Genomic DNA, 23,175 nt, shown 5'->3' with positions numbered 1-23,175 from the left:
AATTTTTCTTTATCTTCCGGAGTTCCACAAGGATCAATATTATCCCCTCTGCTATTTAACATTTTCTTATCCCCACTCATTACCATGTCACAGTCACTAGGATTCACAACATTTTCATACGCTGATGATATTCAACTACTGCACCCTCTCAATCCAGAAAACACAGAAGAAATAATAACTATCACTGACAAACTAGAAAAAATAAAAACCTGGTTAAATAATAACAAATTGGCTTTAAATACCCAAAAAACAAAAACCATGCTTTTCAATTGGAAAGGAGACATATTTCAAAAAACACCATTCATACTTGATAACATCCCATTAGAATCAGTATCTAAGTTGAAAATCCTCGGCGTAATAATCGATGTTGATCTATCTTTTCATGACCATATCAGCGCAATAGTAAAATCCTGTTTTTATAGATTACGTCTCTTACGTTCAATTTCTACTTTTTTGGAAGCAAAATCACTCAATATTTTAATTCACTCTCTTATCATTTCCAAACTGGACTATTGCAATGCTCTCTTTATTAACATAACTCAAAAAGAAAATAGACGTCTCCAAATTATCCAAAACACAGCAGTAAAATTAATATTCAATGCAAAGAAATTTGATCATGTTACCCCCTTACTAATTAAATCACACTGGCTTCCTATAACCCACCGAATTACCTTTAAAATACTATTTTTGGTTTTCAAAACATTAAGCTTCAATGAACCCCAATTTATTGCAAAAATGATTGTCCCACACAAATCTGCTCGTTCATTAAGGTCCTCTTCATTAAATTTGCTATCAGTCCCTTCATTAAGAATCATAGGCACAAGACGCAATGACATATTCTCTGTAAAAGCGCCCACACTGTGGAACTCCCTTCCAAATTTTATCAAAAACGAAAAAGACCTTGTTGCGTTTAAGAAAATTTTAAAAACATATTTATTCCAGGACGCATTTGACCTATAAAACATAGTCTTCTTTAGGTTTCCATACCCTTCTTTTTCATCTTAACCCATCTTTACCCAATGTGCTTTTACCCTTGGATGTTAAACTTTAACAGATAACAAAATTGTAACTTCTTCCCTTGCTTCCCACCCCTTCATGTTCGTCAATCTTTGTCAGTTTCTTAAGTGATTTTTTGTCAACTAAATGTATGTCTGTCTCTTAATTGATTTTTATTAACTAAATGTATTGCCACACTCTGATGGTTTTTAATTGTACATCGCTTAGGTATTGTGATAAGCGATTCATCAAATAAAGGTAAACTTGAAACTTGAACTTGATTAATCCTATTCCTTTCTCTGTTTTCGGTAAGAAGCTCTATAACCGTATTGGGTGCTGTGGGAACAGTGTTTCGTCCCTGGGGGGTGGGAGGGGGGGATTTGGTTGTGGGTTGGTGGGTATGGTTGATTGTTTTTACTGGAGTATGGGGATTGCATATGTTTATTCTTCTTGTTGCTAACATAGCTGGTGTTTCCTTGCTTGCAGTGTACTGTTTTTGTTGTGTTTTTCCTACATATACACTGTATTTCATGTATTTTGTGTTTATTTCAATAAAAGCTTTATTTTAAAAAAAATAATAATAATTTTATTTCTATTTTGTGATTAGAATATATCAGATTTGAAATATATATCCTGCTAGAGCTGGTGTTAGACATAACTGGGGACTGCAAAGCCCAGGCAGTGCTTCTTTAGCTTCCAGCTGGCTTAGGGCACTCTCTGACCATGGGGCAGTTGCCCTAGTTGCACTCCCCTAACATCATTCCTGCCATGTGTGACTGCGGTATTCTATTAGCATGATATTTGTGTAGCATTCTGTAATAATTTGGCTTATTCAGTTTTCTTGATAGTAGAGGGGATATATGTGAAGGGGAGGGGAGTTTTGTTGATCCTTGCCCTCTATTATTTGTATTTATAAAATGACAATTATACAGAATATTGTTTCTTTTTATACTTTAATAAAATATGTTCAATATAAAATCATAACTATTTGATGCTTGTGCAGATGGGTGCAGATGGTTTGCGGGACCGAGCTTGCAGGGAAGGGGCAGTGATGGTTAAAAAAAAATATTTCAGTCTTAGTAGTTTGCCGGTCCACGAAATTATTATTTTATTTCTGTCGGTCCATAGGTGTAAAAAGGTTGAAGAACACTGCATTAGAACATTCAAGGTCCCTGCTCAGAAAAGCATACAATCTACTTAACAGACAAACATAACAAGTAGGGTGTTGGGGAGTTCATCAGGCATGAATGCCTACCAGCGAATGGAGGTTAGCAGTTCCAAAGCAACTTCAAAGAAGTGGGTCTTGAGTCTGGATTTGAATACAGCCAGGGACAGAGCTTGAAGTAGTCACTCAGAGTCTGTTTCAGGTGTAATTCACAGCAAGAGAGAAGGAACGGAGTCTGGAGTGGGCATGAGTGGAGAAGGGTACTGATAGGAGAGACTTACCTGATGAACAGAGTTCCTGAGAAGGAGTATAGCGAGAGATACTTAAAGAGAGATATTAAGGCGTTGCACAATGAATGCATTTGTAAGTCAGTAAGAGGAGTTTGAATTGCATGTGGCAATGGATGGGGAGCCAACGGAGTGATCAAAGATGGATGATATGGGTATAGCAACTCTGGCAGAATATAAGTTGTGTAGTGGAGTTTTGAATGAATTGAAGGTGAAAAAGGTGGTTACAAGGAAGACCAGCGATGGGAGAGAGTGAGCATCCCTCCTACTGCCGGGGGTGGGGGTGGGGAGCGGGAAGGGGGTTGCTTGGTGGTGGGAGGGAGTGGGCAAGGTGTCGAGGGGGCTGTTGCTTAACGGCGGCGGCAGGAGGGAGTGGGCATCCCTCTTGCTGATCTTCGATTTAGGGTCTTTTTTTGTTTGTTTGTGCGTTTATTCTGTGCATGTGCCGATCACTATCACCAGCAATTGGCACATACAAATTTAGCTACTCTCCAAGGACCTCATTTGCATGCATGACTTTTTTAAAGAATGACTTGCCTTTTTTAAATTGTTACAGTAGTGGCCATGACAGCAGCCTATTGGATTTTACCACAAACATTTGAGAATCTTCCCCTAAGAAGTTTATGTGAGAACTAGTTTATTTTAACAGTTAGTCTAGGCCCATGCTAACAGCACAGTGGCTTGCAAATTCTGGTACGCTATTAACTCATACATAAGCTTCTTAGTACAAATGGGACTGTGCTTTCTGGCTAACATGCTGTACATTACTACGCATTAAAGGGGCAGATGAAATGGCACAATTATAACGCAACTAGAATAGTGAATATATTTAATAGAATATTTTTATCTGCAACGAATACATTGCAAAAACATTTTCTCTTCTCTACTGGAAGATACTGAGCCAATCAGGGCCTCGGGTTCCTCCATCTATATCCCATGTGATGCATGGGGAGGAGGGGCGATACACTGAGGAGGAAAGGCCTGCCATTTTGAATCGGCGGGCCTTGAAGGTGGAGTCAATGTGCTTCTCTCCTGCTTCCATCTTTGAAAAAAAGTACAGGGTGGGTTCAGGGAAGCATCCGGTGGCAGGAGGAAGTGGGTATCCCTCTTGATTTTTTTAGGGGGGGAGGGTAGGAGATGATTCGAGGGGGGGGATCTGATGTGAGAGTGGCCCTTCAGTGGCAGGAGGGAGTGGGCATCCCTTCTGCTATTTAGCTGCCACGGAGGGTTGGCATGGCAGGAGGGAGTGGGTATCCCTTCTGCCATTTTTTCTCATCTTGGGGGAGGGGTAACCATGACAGGAGGGAGTGGGCATCCCTCTTGCAGTTTTTGCTGTTGCGGGGGGGAGGGGGGGTGTCAGTTCCCAGTGTCTGTGTGTTGAGGAGGGCATCAGGGAAGGCTGTCATCAGGTGGGGGTGGGGGTGTGCTTTTTTTTTTTAATGGAGCAAATATTGTGCATGTGTAACATGTACAGTATCTGGCCCATTAAAAAAAAGGGCTAAACTATGGTTAGACAGGTAAGCAACTGGTCTTTCATGACCAGTCACTTTTTTTGGATTGCTAAAAGTGATCATTTTTTTGTGCTTTGGGAAGTCATTCCCTGGGATCTAAGGTTTGGCAGATGAGACAATCCACTTGTATGATGTCCACTCCTGCTACATGCGCTGCTTGCTGAAAGCACTAGAAGATGAGTTTCTGCCAATTGAAAGAGCATTTGAGCTTCCAGAGGTAGGAGTTGATCTGAGGAAAGCTATAGACGCCACCATAGCTCTAACCTTATGGCCCGTGACTCGACCTTTCAGAGGGAGACCAGCCTGAGCATAGCAGAAAGAGATGCAAGTAGCCATCCAGTTTGAGATGTTACGCTTGGAAACAGGATGCCCCAACTTATTCGGATCGAAGGAGATAAAAAATTGAGGAGCAGTTCTGTGAGGTTGAGTGTGTTGCAAGTAGAAAGCTAAAGCATATTTACAGTCCAGAGTATGAAGAGCTGTTTCTCCAGGATGAGAATGAGGCTTTGGAAAAAACACTGGAAGAACAATGGATTGATTGAGATGAAAGTCTGAAACCACTTTAGGTAAGAATGAGTGCGATGCCGAAGAGGAGAGGCAGGAGCGCTGATAGCGCCTCGAGGTGCCGTCCCTCGGCAACATTCAAGAACTTCTTCGGAGGATGCAGGGAGCTGCTCCAGTAGATCCGGCTGCTATAAGCCTGCTGAGGATCCCCGGTGTTGGTGAGACCGACAGGATTCCTCCTGGGCTAGACACCACTCTTAGCCTGGAACTGACAAAGAGGGAGAGATCCTGTTCCTCCCTGCTTGTTGACATAATACATGGTGACTTGGTTATCAGTCCGAATGAGGACTACCTGGTCGTGAAGAAGGTGCTGAAAAGCTTTGAGAGCATTAAAGATCGCTCTGAGTTCCAACAGATTGATGTGACACTGACGATCCGTGCTGGACCAATGGCCTTGAGTACGGAGACCATCGAGATGAGCCCCCTAAGCATAGGTTGAGGAATCTGTCATGAGGACCTTCTGATGAGGGGGCGTGTGAAACAGCAAACCTCTAGAAAGATTGGAAGAGAGCATCCACCAGTGGAGAGACTGTCTCAATGAAGGAGTCACTGTAATGTGTTGAGAGAGTGGGTTGCAAGCTTGTTGCCACTGAGATGCCAGGGTCCACTGAGGAATTCTGAGGTGAAGTCTGGCAAAAGGAGTCACGTGAACTGTAGAGGCCAAGTGACCGAGAAGAACCATCATTTGTCTTGCCGAGATTGACGTGAGTAAAGACACTCGTTGACAAAGGTGAATGAGAGCATCGTGACGTGGTTGAGGCAGGAATGCTCCGAGTTGAACAGTGTCCAGTATGGCTCCAATAAACTGTAGAGTTTGGGAGGGACATAACTGGGACTTTGGAAAATTGATTTTGAACCCAAGACTTTGGAGAAATGCTATAGTCCACTGGGTCGCTACAATAACCTCCTGTTGAGATAATGCTTTGATGAGCCAGTCATTCAGATTTGGACAAACCTGAAGACCCTGTGTCCGCAGGGCTGCAGCCACCACCACCAGGCATTTGGTGAAGATTCTTGGGGATGAGGCGAGTCCGAAAGGAAGGACTTGGTATTGAAGATTAAGATTCCCCATCTGAAATTGTAGGAATCTGCGAGATGCAGGATGAATGGGAATATGAGTATAAGCCTCTTTGAGATCCAGGGAGCATAACCAATCGCCTTGATCCATCAGGGGATACAGAGTTGAAAGAGAGCTCTGAGGTCCAGGATAGGTCGCAAATCCCCCATCTTCTTTGGGACTAGAAAATAACGGGAATAAAGCCCGTGTCCCGTTGGGTCAAGGGTCATCCTCGACAACTTGAAGGCGAAGAAGAGCCCAAGCCTCCTGAAGAAGAAGGGGAAGGAAACTCTCTTGGAGATCTGGTGGAATTTGAAGAAATTGAAGCGAATAACCCTCTCAGATGATGGCGAGAACCCAGAGGTCTGATGTAATCTGCTCCCACTGTTGGTAAAAATGATGGAGCCGGCCTCCTATGGGGATGAGAGAAGTCTGATGGATTAAGGTAGATGTTATGCTTAGACTAAAATTATCAAAAAGACTGAGCAGGCTTAGCTGCAGCAGGAGTCTGGGGTTTTTGCTGATGCTACTGCTGCGGTTGTTACCTAGGCGGAGGCCTGGAGAAAGCCGGAGTAGATTTTTGTGGATAACGATGTGGAAGTGGCCTATAAGGCTTGGAAGCTGGAGGTTTTGCCTTAGGATGAATCAAAGAGGCAAATGACCACTCATGCTCTGAGAGACGCTTGGTGGCAGCCTCAATGGAGTCGTCAAAGAGCTCATTACCCTGGCATGGTAAATTGCCTAGATGATCTTGCAAGTTAGGGTCCATGTCCACAATGCGTAGCCAAGCCAGATGTCGCATTGCCACAGCAAAAGCAGTGACCCGAGATGACATTTCAAACGCATCATAAGTGGCTTGAAGCATGAAGAGATGTATTTGTGAAAGGGTCTGTTGAAGTTATTGAAACACAGGCAACCGGTGCTCAGCCAAATCAGGAAAGAAGTAGGGCATGGTCTTAATGCAGTACTTCAGATAGGATGTGAACATGAAGTTGTAATTCAAGATCCTGTTTCCATCATGGAATTTTGATATAGACGGTATCCAAATTTATCCATCATGCGTGCCTCTCTGCCTGGAGGGACTGCAGCATAAACCTTGGTGGGATTAGATTTTTTAAGAGATGATTCCACCACCAAGGATTGGTGAGACAATTGCGGCTTTTCAAACCTTTTACAAGGAATCGTGCGATAACAAGATTCCATTTTAGAGGGAATAGCAGGGATGGAATAAGGAGTCTCAAGATTCCTGAGAAAAGTTTGTTTCAAAACAGGATTCATGGGAAGTCTCATGGTGTCCTTTGGCGGATGTGGTAATTCCATCTCAGCCAAATATTCAGGAGTATACTTAGACTCAGATTGAAGATCAATTTGAAGAGCTTTACTCATGTCAAAGATGAATCTTGAAAAAGATGTGGATCTGGAAGCCGAAGAGTCCTAAGGAGGAAAAGTGGAGCGAGACCAAGGCACCGCTGAATAAGAAGGAGAAGCCTCCCTGGAATATTGGGAAGGGAGGTCTGTATCCAACGTAAGAGTCACAGAAGAAGCTCCACTGTGTGATATAGGTGGAGTCAGAGAGTGCTTACGTTTGAGAAGCGTCGATGGAAAAGTCCCAGGAGTATGAGGAATGGACAGCCTCGACTTGTGCCTCGTAGAGACAGGTGAAGGAGGATCCCTCGTGGATGGTCTCTAGGGAGGGGTCCAGGACCTGGATGGGCCTCGAGGTGGAGAAGGATGAGGCGTTGAAAGCTTCAGAGTGCGAGACCTATGCCTGGGCTTGGAAGGGGTCTCGATGGGCCTCGATGAACGAGGCATAGAAGACTCTGTACTCTTCCAAGGAGACTCTTTACTCTTCTTCAAAGCCAGGTGCCTCAAGGACGAGGAATGCTTCGATTGAGGCCTCGATCAAGGCTTCTCTACCACGTCTCGAACAGGTTGAATAGGTGGAGACCCGGACCTGGAGGGACGAGGCGAGGAGCCACTGTAGGACAAAGGTCAAGACCGAAGAAGTTTTGCTTGTGATGCCTCGACAATACGCTCAGACTGGCTCGCAGAAAGCAGGGCCGAGGCAGGGGCAAGCTTGGCCAAAACCGAGGTAAGCTGCGTGGTCAATATAGCTTGCAGCATGTCCTCGAAGACAGGCACTGAGACCAATGACTCTGGTCTGGAAGGTGCAGCAGTGCACTCCATAGAGGGTGACCTCGAAGATGAGTATTCCCTATGTTTGGAGGCACGCTTCAGAGGAGGTCTCGTAGAGGCTGGCACGACTGCACTCGTTGCCTGGAATGCCTGAGACTCAGCTGAAGGCTTATTAGGTAGCGTACCTGCAGAGGGAAGAGGAGACTTGCCTGAGGACGAGACCTTTAGAGGCACAGCAGACGAGGCCTTCGAGGACGAGGGCGACTTGCTCGAGGTCAAGGACTTAGATGACGAGGCCGCCAGGGGGGTCGAGACCGAGGTGTTCTCTGTAGACTCCTCCATATGACAAAAGAGCTCCAGGATTTTGGCATGACGCCTCCGGAGAGCTCGTTTTTGAAGGGTAGCACAGCACGGGCAGGACTCAGGACAATGTTCAGGCCCCAAGCACTTAATACACCAACGATGGGGGTCGGTGAGAAAAATCGCCTGATTACACTGGCTACACTTCTTAAACCCGGTAAGAGGCCGGGACATAGAAAAAAAAATAGTTGCAGTGAAACGAGGGCCAGAGGCAGGGCCTGAGCCCAAACCCCACCGGACAAAAAAAACCGATGGAAGAAAAAGAAAAGTTGTTTGTTTTTTTTAAAAAAGAGATGCGCCGCACAGCAACTAGAAAAAGAAACAAATAAAGAAAAAAAGAAATCCGCGGTGCGAGAAGGCAATTCAAAAATCGGCAGAGCTAAGAAACAGGTGCTTCTTGGCGCCGCGGAAAACTGAGAACTGAGGTACCTCACAAAAGATGCATGACCTACGTTTGGCGGGAAGGCACTCGCGCATGCATGGTGCAGCATTCGCAAACTCTTTGAAAGTTCTACAAGCAAGTCTGGTTGCAAGGCTGTCTGCTACGGGGCTCCGTGGATGACGTCACCCACATGTTGAAAATATGCTGCCTGCTTGTCCTGGGATAAGAAATGTTTTCACCTGATCTACCTAATCCAGAACTTCCAGGTTTCTAGCATTAACGTGTTAGGCAGGTTGGTGAATATAGGCTGACTACCTCTTACCAGCAATTTAAGTGGCTAAATATTCCCTATTTTGATAGCTGATATTTAAGAAAAGCCATTATTGGCCAGATGCAGACCAAAACCACTGGGGGTTGATTTGACTCCATATTCTGTATTGATGATACAGCATCTGTATGATATACTCATGCTAACACCTAAAGTCTCAGTTCATTCACTAGGCATTCTCTGAAGCCACACAATCAAACAGATGGGGACTGTAATCCATAAGGCTTTATCTGATTGCTAGTTTTTGACTTATTTGTATACCACCTAGAATTTCATGAAAGAAGAAGAAACTTAAATATAAACAAAATAAAGACTAAGAGAACATCCCTGTACCAACCAATAAAATGGTCAATGTCAGAAAACCAGAAATGATAAAGATGAGTGAACAAGCACCTTCCTCCCAGATGTAGGCTACTCTATACATAGAGGAGATCAACAGCTATCAGAAGATGCATTTACCATAAATGTGCAGGATCAAAAGCTTTGTCTAGAAAAAGATCAGATGACAACATCCTGATACAGCTACACAAGTTATTTAAAGACTTCTGTACTCTATGTTAACGTCTTTGAGGATATAGTTCATCTTTTCTATTTTAATTATGAAATATTTTAAACAGCTTCAAAAGCTATTGTCATTTTCTACTATACCTTTTTCTTGCTTATGTAAATCCCATGACCTGACAAAATCTTATGAATAGATGAAGTCATAAATACTTCACAGGATATAATCTTCAGGTTTCTCTCCATGCACTGCACAAACATGGACAAAATTTATAAAGCACTGATAAGAGGACTACATTTGATGATGAATGCCTTACATTTGATTTCAAGATGACTGTGCTATTATGAGCATGGTTAGATTTAGAATTGAAAGATATTAATTCTGGACATGCTGTGCCAAGAAGTGAAGCAATAGTATATGCCTTCAAAAGGAGGCCATGGATTGCTGCAAATACTTCAATCAGCACCACTAAGCCTATCAGGAAGATTGATTTCCACTTTTATTTTTAGTTGGTAGCTCATGAATGGCTTTGAGATACCTCTCACTTTCAGCAGTCTGCATGGTCTCCATCTTGGAGTGAGCTCCTCTGTTAAATCCTTTCACCTCCTGCTCTTCCAAAGACTCGAGTAAACGGATCACTTCTTTATTTACTCCTCTGCGTTTTGCCAGAATGAGTGGTGTTGCACCTTGATGGTTGCTAAGTTTAAAAAGGAAAAGAGAATTAAAGAAAATCCAGCCCCAATTAGAAAAAAGGTACAGATAATAAATTACCATTTTTTCTCTTTTAAACAGCATTAGAGCTCTATGCTGGGATAAGGGTGATTACTACAAAATATAAAACAAAATGACCGAGAGACAACAAAAATATTTATTAGGTTTCTTTCATCTTACACTTTCCATCTCCAAAAATGGTAGGCTACTCCTCTAAATCACAGCTCTACAGCAGACAAGCACCAAATGTGAACAACATTAAAAATATCTTGCATCATTCACCGCATACTTTATGGAAACTCTGCGGCCCCACTCATCCAACTCTTCTCAATAGCATGATCTACTTCCCGCAGAACCCTCAACCGGATGCTACGAAATCTCCCATCCATTAAAGATCTTCACTATAAACGAGTTTTCCACTCCGTGCTTACCTTCCTAGGAGTCAAAACATGGAATGGCCTTACAGAAAAGACCAGAACTGAACCTTGCCACATCATCTTCCGAAGAAAACTGAAAACCCATCTGTTCGATACTTAATCTTTTTTACCCTCTCTTCTCTCCCTTTCCCTTCCTCCTCTCTCCCCTTCCTATCCCTCTTACCTATCCACTTCCACTCTCTCCCTCCTCTTTCTCTCCCCTCATACCTCTCTTTACAGTCACCTTGAGCCTGTATAGGTATGAGCGACACAAATAGAAGATTAGATTACATTAAAAGGGTGATGTATAAAATGTTTTACAAAACAGATCACTGGCTGAAAGAATTTACCAATCACTAAATCAATGGGTCTCAATACAGATCTTGGGAGACACCTAGCCAGATCTGGTTTACAAGATACCTATAATGAATATGCATAAGGTAAATCCGTATGCACTACCTCCATGGTATGCAAACTGTCTCACCAATATCCATTCTCGACATCCTCAAAACATGGCTAACTACAGCAGGTGTGTCCTGAGGACTGGATTAACTTGTAAACACTGCCTTTTATGTTAATAAATTATAAATGACAGTAGATGAAGTGAGTTGGGAGCCCAGAAGGGAGAGGTCCAGAGCAACAGCTACACAGAAGTGAAGGGCAAAGCTGGTGTAGGGTATCGCCAGTGGCGTACCTAGGGTATGTGGCACCCGGGACCCATCATTTTTTGACACCCCCCCCAATGTAAAAAAATATTTTTTTGTAATGACCATGAAACGGAATAAATGGTCAGAATAGAAACAGGCAGTGAAAATTTTCTTATATTCCAAACATAACATAACATAAATTATGTCTGAATTGTCATGACATCAGAAGTACATATGGAGTAGTTGCAGGTGATGCTTGGGACAGTTCTGATTGTGTTAGTTCGGTTTTATGTGTTTTTTGAATAGAAGGGTTTTTATTTCTTTTTGAAGGTTTTGCAGTCTGTGGTTGATGTCAATTGGTTGTAGAGTTGGGGGTCGAGTGTTGCAGCTCGAATGGCTAGGAGGTTGTCGAACAGTTTTTTTCTTTTGACGTTTTTGGTTGGAGGGTGTGTGAATGGTGCGTGAGTTCTCCTATGTCTGTTTGAAGTGGATTGAATTATTTAGCTGAAGAAATTAGTTACCCCCTCATCCCACACACATTAATTCTCTTCCATTTTTGTTCCCATTATAAAAAACACTGATAAGTTCCCAGAAAAAAAATACATTAAAATAAGAAGTGAAAACAAAGGCCCCTAAGATGAGAACATAACATAAGAATAGCCTAACTGGGTCAGACCAATGGTCCATCATGCCCAGTAGCCCATTCTCATGGTAGCCAATCCAGGACACTAATACCTGGTCAAAACCCAAAGAGTAGCAACATTCCATGCTACCGATCCAGGGCAAGCAGACACTTCCCCCATGTCTTAATAACAGATTATGGACTTTTCCTCCAGGAATTTGTCCAAATCTTTCTTAAAACCAGCTACACTATCTGCTTTTACCATAACTTCTGGCCACTTCATTTTTAAGTTTAGATCTTTCCTTTCAAACAGAGACCTTGCTAGATGTCAAATACAGCACAAGGTAACTTCACATGGACTTAGCTGTGCAGGAAATGTGAATCTCCTCATACACCCACCATATAGTGCAAAAATGTGCAAAGGTCTGTTTTTTTCTTTCGATCACTACATAGCCTAATGCCACATAAGCAGCGCTGTTTCAAACATATTCTGTAGGTCAATGCTAAGGATAACAAAGTTTCCTTCCTTGGACCAGAAGGAGATACTGATAAACCACTGGAAGAGATCCCAAAACAACACCCAAAGACCCACTCAGTGTGTGATCCAGTTGAGTGGAGTGGACTAACTGGGGGGTGGAAATGGGCCCGGAGTTTGCTCAGCAGAATTTCCCAGACCACCTTTTCCTCTCAACACATTGACACGCTGCCACCACCACCACTAGGAACACCTCACTGGGTAGGCCAGCTATGCTATAAACTTTATAAAACACATTATTATATTTTCTTATAAAGCACATATTTTAACTGAACTCTCTGACATCCTCAGCCTTTCCATTCACAAAAATAGAAGGAAGAAAAGTTCCCATTTCCTGCTGTCTCATGTCCCCGGCCTATACAATATTTTTTTTCTGCAGACCCTTCAAAAGTCTGACCAAATCCTCGTTTCACTTGCATTATAAAGTACTGAGGATGCCATCTCTCCCCAATCCCAGGTCCTAAAGTCTAAGACAGTAGCGCAAACTAATGCTGCCAGATTCAGGAAAAAAAATTTTGATTCGATTCAGCCTATTGAATTGGTTTTTCAATTCGATTTTCCTGCCCAGCTGGGTGATTTTTTTCAAAACTCCTGGGGTTTTATAGCTTTTTCACCCCCTTTGGCTTCTCCTAATCACACTGGCGCTGTGGTGTAAATAAAATAAAGAAACAAAAAGGACTTTTCCTCTCTCTGTTAAATCCTAGCTCACGTTTGCAGTCCAACACCAGCTCTGGCAGGATACACATTTCAAATCTGACATATTATAATCACAAAACAGAAAATAAAATTAATTTTTCTACCTTTTGTTGTCTGGTTATATTTCAAATTTTGTTGGTTTAAGGCTCTGGTTTTCTTCTGATAACTTGGGGTCTCCTTCTTTCTTCTTTCTGCATGCTAACCATCCATCTGCCAACTCTGTCCTCCCTTTCCATTTCCCTTCCCTCCCCAGGAAGTCTGGTATCTTTCCTTTTTTTCATCTCCCTCCACAGAACTACCCTTTCATCCGGCATCTCTCCCTCCTTCCCCACCACCCGAGTCCACAATCTCTCCCTTTCTTTTCCCAATTACCCTCCTATCCAGTATCTCTATCCCTCCTCCACACCATCCCTTGTGTCCAATTTCTCTCCCTTTCTGTTCCTTCCCTCCCTAAATCCCATGGTCCATCATCTCTCTCCCTCTCCTCTATTTTCAGACCCATTATTTCTTCCTCCCCCCCAAAGTTTGGCATATGCACGTCTCTTTGAACACCCCCTTCCCTCCGTGTACTTCTAAACCAGGGTCCCCCCCAAAGGCCTGTCCCCCCCTTAAAGGTCTGCCTGTCCCCCCTTGAAGGCCTGTCCCACCTCCTTGAAGGCCTGTCCCCCCCTTGTAGGCCTGTCCCCCCCTTGAAGGCCTGCCTGCCTGTCCCCCCCTTGAAGGCCTGTCCCCCCCTTGAAGGTCTGCACCCCCCCCGAAGGCCTGCGCCCCCCCCCGAAGGCCTGTCCTCCCCCCTTGTAGGCCTGCCTTCCTGTCCCCCCCTTGAAGGCCTGTCCCCCCCCCTTGAAGGTCTGCACCCCCCCCGAAGGCCTGCACCCCCCTGAAGGTCTGTCCCCCCTTGAAGGCCTGCACCCCCTTGAAGGTCTGCACCCCCCCCGAAGGCCTGCACCCCCCTTGAAGGCCTGTCCCACCCCCTTGTAGGCCTGTCCCCCCCTTGAAGGCCTGCACCCCCCTTGAAGGCCTGCACCCCCCCGAAGGCCTGTTCCCCCCTTGAAGGCCTGTCCCACCCCCTTGTAGACGTATTCCCCCCCTTGAAGGCCTGCCTGCCCCCCCTTGAAGGCCTGTCCCTCCCCCTTGAAGGTCTGCACACACCCCCCAAAGGCCTGTCCCCCCCCTTGAAGGCCTGCCTGTCCCCCCCCCTTGAAGGCCTGTCCCCCCTTGAAGGCCTTCCTGCCTGTCTGTCACCCCCCTCCTCCTTGAAAGCCTGCCTGCCTGCCCGCCCGCCCCACCCCGAAGGACCGCTCGCCCCCTGGCCTCCCCGCACCACTATGAAGCAGCACTACCTATGCTCCCGGCCTTGCTGTTCAGTCCCCCCACCACCACCCCAGAAGGACCGCTCGCCCCACTGACCTTCCTGCACCACCTATGAAGCAGCCGCAGCAAGATCCCGACGTCAGCGATCTCTGCGCTGCTTAGGCGCTGCTTCCTGCGCCGCGTTCCCGCCCCTCCTCTGACGTCAGAGGAGGGGCGGGACCGCGGCGCAGGAAGTAGCGCCCAAGCAGCTCAGGTATCGCTGAAGTCGCGATCCTGCTGCGGGCTGCTTCACAGGTGGTGCAGGAAGGTCAGTGGGGCGAGCGGTCCTTCGGGGGTGGTGGGGGGGAATGAACGGCAAGGTCGGGAACACCCCCTCATGGCTGGCACCCGAGGCGGACCGCCCCTCCCGCCCCCCCCCTTAGTACACCACTGGGTATCGCTATTAGGGAGGAAGGAGCAGCAGCCTGTTTTGGAAAGACCAGGTGTTAAACAGCTGATGCTGAGGAGAAATAGTCACATAACTGAACTTTCAATTAAGTAATGCCATATTTTTTAAACAAAATCATTAGGAAGCCTATCAACGATTGCATATTTGCTTCTTCACAGCCTCAGCTATTAAACCGACAGTCATCTTCAACAGCTAATCTAATCTAATCTAATCTAAACCTTAATCTAAACCTTAAGTTTATATACCGCATCATCTCCATGAGAATGGAGCTCGACACGGTTTACAAGCTAGTGGTGATTCTTATAGTGGACATAATACAATAGGAAATACATGAAAGGAACCTTGAATTCTCCACACCTGAGGCTGACTAGTAGAAGATACATAAAGAAATCTAATCCTTTCAGTATCTGGGAGAAGGCAGCAAATCAAAACAACTTGGTGGCCTTGCAAGCAACAGGTACAATCTTAAATATGGATGCCAACTCCATTAACCATAAAAGGTCACCCTGCAAAAAGGAAGCACTAGAAAAATATGGATCCACAAACAATGCCCAAAAGTAGGACTAGAAGCTGACCAAATTTTGGGTTCGATTATGGTGCCAAAACTGGTCCAAAATCCTTTTCCTGCCTAGTTTCAATGAAAAGCCTAAGCCTATGGTTTCGGCTAAAACTGACCAAGTTTTTGGTGGAAGCTGAAAAATGTGCTTTATTCTGTTGATCATACTTTCCCAAACAGAAATTACTTTCCTCTCCCCACCTGTAGGGACCCTCTTCAGACCTATCTTACAATCCCAGGCATTCTAGTGGTGTCATCAGGGCAAGAGTGATCCCCAGTCGTTACTGCTTTGCTCTCATAATGGCTGCCATGACCTCTAGTGGCAAGCTTGTGAGAGGTTATGGCAGTCATTTTGAGAGTAGAGTTGAGATGGGCATGAGCAACTGGGCATCACTCCTGCCCCAACTACATCACTACACCACAAAGGATTGTAAGGTAGCCGGGAAGAAGCTATTCTTGCATGAACATGTGGATAAAGGTGAATCAGTCAATATTTATATTTGGAATTTCAAAAGGCATTTGACAAGAGCACTCCATGAAAGACTTCTGAGGAAATGTCCTATTATGAATTACCTGGTTGAAAGATAGAAAATAAAGTAGGGTTAAAAGGTCAATATTCTCAAAAGAGAAGGGTAAACAGTGGGGTTCCCCAGGGGTCTGTGCTGGAACCACTGCTTTTTAACATATTTATTAATGATCTAGAGATGGGAATAACTAGTGAGATCATTAAATTTGTTGACGACACAAAATTGTTAAATCACAAGAGGATTGTGAACAATTGCAAGAGGACCATGCAAGACTGAGCATCAAAATGGCAGATGACATTTAATGTGAGCAAGTGCAAAGTGATACATGTGAGAAAGAGGAACCCAAACTATAGCTATGTGATGCATGGTTCCATGTTAGGAGTCACCACTCAAGAAAAGGATCTAGGTGTCATTGTTCAGGACATGATGAAACCCTCAGCTCAGTATGTTGCAGCGGCTAAGAAAGCATACAGAATTTTTGGAATTATCAGGAAAGGAATGGAAAGCAAAGATAAAAATGTTATAATGCCTTTGTATCACTCTATGGTCAGCTTTATCTGCAATTCTGGTCGCTGCATCTCAACAAAGATACAGCAGAATTAGAAAAGGTACAGAAAAGGTGATGAAAATGATAAACAGGATGGGACGACTTCCCTATGAGGAAAGGCTAAAACAGCTATGGCTTTTCAGATTGGAGAAGAGACAACTCGGAGGAGAGATGTTAGCGGTTGTGACAGAGGCTATCCAACCTTGCCCCTTCCTCAGGTTAATTCAGCTCCTCAGACATGTTTCCTGAAGGAACCTCCAGCACTCCCCTTCCTGGCCAGCTGGAAAAAAGGTCAGCTCAGAAAGGGAACAGCTTCAGGAGCGGGGGAGGGGAGAAAAATGCCAAACCAGGAAGTAGAGGAGAAGAGTTTAAAAGGTTGAACCAGGATCAGAACTAGAGAATGACACGGGGAAAAAAATTATCATTGCTCCTGCCCTGTCCCCGTGAGCTCAATCCCCGTCCCCGCAAGCTCGGTCCCCATCCTGCAAACTGTCAGATCCCACCCGCACAAGCCTCGAATAGTTATGATTTTATACCAAACTTATTTTATTAAAACATAAAAAGAAACAATATTCTGTACAACTGTCATTTTATAAACACAAATAATACTGAACAAGGATCAACAAAACCCCTGCCTCCCCTCCCTTTCACAAATGTCCCATCCACTACTTTGAAAACTGAATAAACCAAATTACTACAGAATGCTACATAGAAAAATCAAGCTAACAGAATACTTCAGTCACACATGGCAGGAATAGTGTTAGGAGAGAGCAACTAGGGCAACTGCCTCCTGGTCAGAGAGAGAGCCCTAAGCCAGCTGGAAGCTAAAGAAGCAAAGCCTGAGCTTTGCAGTTCCCAGTTATGTCTAATACCAGCTCTAGCAGGATACATATTTCAAATATAAAATAATTTTATTTTTCTACCGGTAATTTTATTATTCAAATCACATTGATCTCAGGTTTTGGGTTCCTTCTGTCTTCATCGTGGCATGGTTGGCTCTTGAAGGTAAAATAGGCCCAAGAGGAGCTGGGAAGGAGATAATGAGTCTGACTCGGGCGCAATTTTTTTACCACAGGAGCAAGACTTTTCACTGCTTCCACGGGGCGATGAAAGATCTTGTCCCCATTCCCGCGGAGCGGTGAAAGGTCTTGTCCCCATTCTGCGGTAAAAGGTGCCTGTGTCATTCTCTAATCAGAACCAGAGGTCCTAGAGTGAAGAAAGGAGGTAGAGGATCAGGAGAGAACTGCAACTTATTACCAACTGAGGTAGGAAACCACTGAACTGAAGTTTTTTTTTGCTTGCACAGGAATAAGTAAAAAAGCTGCTTCTTAAAACTCTCTCAGAGACGGGGGTTGCATGAACTGTGCTCCTGGCTAGATGCAAAGGACTGTCACCCAGAATTCTGGACTGACTAAACTAAATTGAGAGGGGCAGTGTATTTTGGGAAAGCAGCTGGTTTCTGTGATGGGAGATCTGTGAGGAAAACAGACCCCTAATTCTGTGTTAAAAAAAGCTTATTCTCCTACCTCCCCAGACTGCTTGTTAGTATTTGTATGACTCTGGGTAACTGGGCTACAGCTGTTACAGAGGTCTATAAAATACTGAGCGAAGTGGAACGGGTAGATGTGAATCACTTGTTTACTCTTATCAAAAATACTTAGACTAGGGGGCATGCAATGAAGTTACTAAGAAGCATTGTAGATTTAAAACAAACCGGAGAAAATATTTCTTCACTGAAAGTGTGATTAAAATCTGGAATTTGTTGATAGAGAATGTGGTAAAAGCAGTTACCTTATCAGGGTTTAAAATAAGGTTTGGATACTTTCCTAAACAAGTCCATAAGCCATTATTAAGACAGCTTGAGAAAATCCACTGTTTATTCCTAGGAAAAGCAGCATAAAATCTGTTTTACTCCTTGGGATCTTGCCAAGTACTTGTGACCTGGATTGGCCTCTGTTGGAAACAGGATATTGTCCCAGTATGGCAACTCTTACGTTCTCATGATTGCAAGTAATGGAGTTGTGATCTTGCTAGTAGGTATATGATTCATAGAGTGCTCCAAATAAATGCTTTTGATACAAAGGTTTATCAGGAATTTAGGTCTGTAAATTTGGGATGATAAGTTCCTTAGCAATTAGCCTCTCTGTCGCTCCAAATGTAGTGCAAAATCAGCTAATGTAAAAGCAATGACTTAGTTTCAGTTTTCATTAGCTGAGGTCTACATGTGCAGAGGCTATTTTGCTGGGAGGTAAAATCTTTCATTATTTAAATAATATATATGTTCTGGCTTGGATATTATACGGGTGCTTCTGAAGAATTTAAATGCTCTATTGGATATGATGAAGATGCAGCATTTTAATCACTTGTGGTGTGTAAAAGCTGGCTTCTTGAGAAGGGAACCTGCAGTGATTGTTTTCAAACACAAGCACTAGTCAAGCTTATAGTGTTAGTAGGGAAATAATATTAGAAAATTTGAGAAATGTACGTGCATTGCTCTTGATTGTGCTTTTTTATTCTGGACTGCATCAGGCTGGTATAAAGTTCACAGTGTAGAATAGATCAATATCTGGGACTCTTATCCTGTTTAATAAAGAATTATATCAAGCCTGTCCTTAATACAAAATAGGAAACATCTCAATGCTACTTTTTCTTGTTATTTGTATACCGTTGAGTAAGGCTAAAAAGCTGGTAATCATGATTTTTTAAAAACATATTTTCACAAAGGTCCTGTCTTGGAAAATATTTAACTATATCTGCACCGGCTTGGGAACATAAATGCGCCAAGCTTGTTGAGAAGTCTTTGTTAAAATAGCTCTCTCAATTGTTCCAAGGACTCTAGAGCAGTGATTCCCAACCCTGTCCTGGAGGAACACCAGGCCAATTGGGTTTTCAGGCTAGCCCTAATGAATATGCATGAAGCAAATTTGCATGCCTATCACTTCCATCATATGCAGATCTCTCTCATGCATATTCATTAGGGCTAGCCTGAAAACCCGATTGGCCTGGTGTTCCTCCAGGACAGGGTTGGGAAGTCCGGTCCTCGAGATCTACTGGCAGGCCAGGTTTTCAGGATTTCCACAATGAACATGCATGAGAGAGATTTGCATACCAAGAAGGCAGTGCATGCAAATCTTTCTCATGCATTTTCATTGTGGATATCCTGAAAACCTGGCCTGCCAGTAGATCTCGAGGACCGGACTTGGGCAGCCCTGCTCTAGAGAGTAATTTCCTATGGTTTAGCTGTCAACTGCAAGCTCTGACAATCTCCAGTGGGCCTCAATGGTTCACATTCACACAACCAAACTTTAGTTTTTGTTTTTGGCTGAGACCAGACAAGTTTTGACTGCAGTTTCAGCCAAAAGCGGTTAAACAGTTTCAGTTTCAGCCGACATTGAACCCCCTCCCCCAAAAAATTTTGGCCAGCCTTTAGATAGGACATCTTTAAATAGAGAATATATGTACATGGAGACCCACATGCTATAGGACCAGCACAATAGACAGACTTGGGGCAAGAGGGCCTATAAAGAAGAATGGAGGAATCTCCTCAAAAAATATAGGTAGAACAAAAATAACTTACCAAATGTCAATTTTAAGCCCATTAGAAACCAGGAACTGAATCGTATCAACATGGCCACATAGATGAAGGGCAGTGTTACCCTGGTAATCTGTGGCAAGTAGGTCACCACCAAATTTGTGCAACAGCTGACAGATGTCGACATTTCCTCTAGCTGCAGCAAGGTGAAGGCCAGTACGTCCACGGCTGTCACGAATATTTGGGTCAAAGCCACTCTCAAGTAGTCGCTTAGAGTAATTAAAATCACCGTCAATGCATGCCTGAAGCAGCGGAACATTTGTCTGTGAAGAATCATTTACGAAAACATATGACATGGTGGTGTATATTCTGTGCACCTGCAAATAAATGAATACTGAACTTTAGCAGTGCCTTAGCCCACTATGTTTTACACATGTGCACAAGGATGTTCATTGCAATGAAACCAAGGAAATATGTACCCTTAAATATTTAAAACTCATTAAAAATCATGTGCTCTCCAATGTAAGTAAGATTGAGTCTCTTTACTAAAATCAAGGGTAGCTAAGTATCCAGCCAGTGTCACACAAGCTCCTTCTACTTCTGCAATAAATAATCCCATGTGCTTGATTATTTTGAGAGTGTAGCAAGCAACTTTTGCTACAAAATAGATTTGTCAATATCCATTATTTATTGGAAGGCTTCTGTTGGCTCTTTTCATAATCTCCCTGTGTCAACATTTGTCACTATTTCCATGTCTGAAGTAGAACCTTACTGACGGATAAACTGCAAGCCTTACACTGGAGTACAATACTTATGTTCATCTCCGTTGTATTGTACCACTTCTCAAACTGTTTTGTAAGGTCCCTTCCGCAGCATCCTTGTAAAAGAGATTATGCACTTACCCTAATAAGCTCTTTTCCAGTAGGTAGGTGAGACATTCTAGATAGCTGGGTTATTTCCCCATATCCGCATGCTGCAGAAGGAATCCACTGTGGATTTTTCACTCTGCCTTTGGTGTACAGGCAGGACCCGGGTTACAGATGCCCGACTTAAGTACGACTTGTACTTAAGAATGTTGCTGCGGCTTCATTTGATTTCCAGTGGCATAGATTCCTACACTTCTCCTTCTGCAGATTTAGGAATGATGTATGGACAAATTAAGAACAGTGTGTGGTTGTACATGCTGTATCTTAGAGGGAACACTGGTAAGGGCAGTTGGCCCTTTTGTCAGCTGGGAGCAGAGGTGAGCAGCAAGAATCTTAAAATCTACAAGTTCTGAGTTATATACAAATCTGACTTAAGAACAGCTTTAAAAGTAACTTGTTCTTAACCTAGAGATTTACTGTACTTCACTGTGCAGTTTAGCGGTCTCTACAGTTCGTACCCAAGTACAGAGAAGCACCTAATATATGTGAAGTAGAGGCACCTGTAGCAACAGGCTTAAACAAATTGTTCTGCTCAAAACTAACTAAACAGTACCGTTAACTGCCAATTCAGGCTTCAAAGGAAATCAGAAACTACTCCCCAATAAATGGAACATACAGTGGAACCTTGGTTTATGAGCATAATTCGTTCCAGAAGCATGCTCGTAAACCTAAATACTCGTATATCAAACCAAGTTTCCCCATAGGAACTAAGGGGAACTAAGGGAAACTCGCTTGATTCGTTCCCACCCCCCTGAGGCCAGCGGCGCTGCTCTACCCCCCCAAGAACCGGCATTGCTCCCCCCACTCATGAAGGCCCCCCCGTGTGATCCACCATCCCCCTGCTCGTGGTGCCCCCCCCCCCCGCAATCCGGCACCCCCCCGCTCGCGTCGCACCCCCCCGCTGCGATCCGGCATCACATTCCTTACCCCTAATTGGCACCAGCACCAACGCACAGGACATGCCGGTGCCGGGAAGATCTACCTTCTTCTTTGTGCCTTCGGGTTCCCGTTCTCTCTGAGATTCTTGGATCTCCGGAGAATCTCGGAGAGAACAGGAACCCGAAGGCCTTGAGCATGCACAGATGCTCAAGGCCCAGCACAAAGAAGGCAGATCTTCGTGCACCAGCACCAGCATGTCCTGTGCGTTGGTGCCAGTGCCAAATAGGGGTAAGGAATGTGATCGGGTGGGTGGTTGGGTGCTTGAGGGATGCCGGATCGTGGTGGGGGAGGGGGTGCGGCCCGAGCGGGGGGTGCTGGATCGCGGGGGGAGAGGGGGGGCGCTCATAAATCGAGGCACACTTGGTTTCCGAGGCACCAATTTTGCGAATGTTTTGCTCGTCTTGCAAAACACTCGCAAACCGGTGCACTCGTAAACCGAGGTACCACTGTATATACAAATTCTTCCCAGCCCATGCGGGATGACAGGCATACAATAATCAGCTTGGAGAAGCATAACAGACTGAAAACTGAAAGCAGGGGGTCACGTGATGGTAGCGAGCTGACCGGACGTCTCTGGCTCGAGCTTCGCTCTCCCTCCATCTAAACGCTGTATAAACTGCTTGTAGTCAGCGAATTCGCCCTGGCGATTTAACTCCTCTCTGCTTGAGATCGCTGCGGCAGTGAGTCGGGAGCTCAGGAGGGGTGCAGCTTGGCTCCGTTTGGCAGGGATGCCGATCAAGTCCACGAGGTCTGGCAAAGAAAAATCTACTAAGACTCCTAACATGGCCGCCTCTAGCCCGATCTCTCCAGTGCCGCCCCCGCAAGATGCGGACATGCAGGTCTCCGTCTGCCATCTCTCCAAGCTCCTGGATGAGAAACTCTCCAAACTGCACACCGTGATGGAGGAAGTAAAAGACAGCATAGCGGGTCATGCTGCACGGCTTCAGCAGGCGGAGCGCATCTCGGCGCACGAGGAGCGGGCGGTGGCGGCGGACGTCCGTATTAGTGCCCTGGAGAGCCAAGTCAAACTGCTAGAGGACCGGGCGGAGGAGGCAGAAAATTGCAGCGGAGGAGGCAGAAAATCGCAGCCGACGCAACAATCTGCGGCTCATTGGGGTGCCGGAGACTGTCCGGGACTCTGAGCTGGGCGATTTGGTGGCCACGTGGCTTCCCCAAGCCCTGGGACTTCCATCTTCCTTGGGCCCAATACATGTGGAGAGGGTTCATCGCATTGGGGCCCCACGAGCTGAGGGAGCGTGGCCGTGCCCAGTCATAGCCCGTTTTCTTAATTATGTCATTAAAGCTCGCATACTAGAGGCTTACCGGCGCACCCGCTTCCTGGACTATCATGGCACCAAGCTCTTGCTCTTCCAGGATTTCTCCATCAAATTATCTGAGTGCCGGCGGGCTCTGGCGCCCTATTGCACCCAGCTCCATGCCAGTGGAGTTAAATTCTCCCTCCAGTATCCAG

The 23,175-nt window shown here is 44.8% G+C and overlaps 1 protein-coding gene across 2 annotated transcripts in view; it reads right to left on the bottom strand.

Moving 5' to 3' along the window:
- The window catches only part of ANKRD46 (ankyrin repeat domain 46), a 51,979-nt gene that overhangs the window by 11,953 nt on the left and 16,851 nt on the right, over positions 1-23,175 (bottom strand). For both annotated transcript variants that reach the window (XM_033934320.1, XM_033934321.1), the window contains exons 2-3: positions 19,885-20,216; positions 9,827-9,985 (exon numbers count right to left, since the gene is read on the bottom strand). In XM_033934320.1, coding sequence (XP_033790211.1) covers positions 9,827-9,985; positions 19,885-20,195 — 470 coding nt within the window. In that variant the 5' untranslated portion in view covers positions 20,196-20,216. The remainder of the gene's footprint in view (positions 1-9,826; positions 9,986-19,884; positions 20,217-23,175) is intronic.

This window comes from Geotrypetes seraphini, chromosome 2 (assembly GCF_902459505.1).
Source record: "Geotrypetes seraphini chromosome 2, aGeoSer1.1, whole genome shotgun sequence".
Lineage (NCBI taxonomy): Eukaryota > Metazoa > Chordata > Amphibia > Gymnophiona > Dermophiidae > Geotrypetes > Geotrypetes seraphini.
This window is presented reverse-complemented; position numbering and strand designations above follow the sequence as displayed.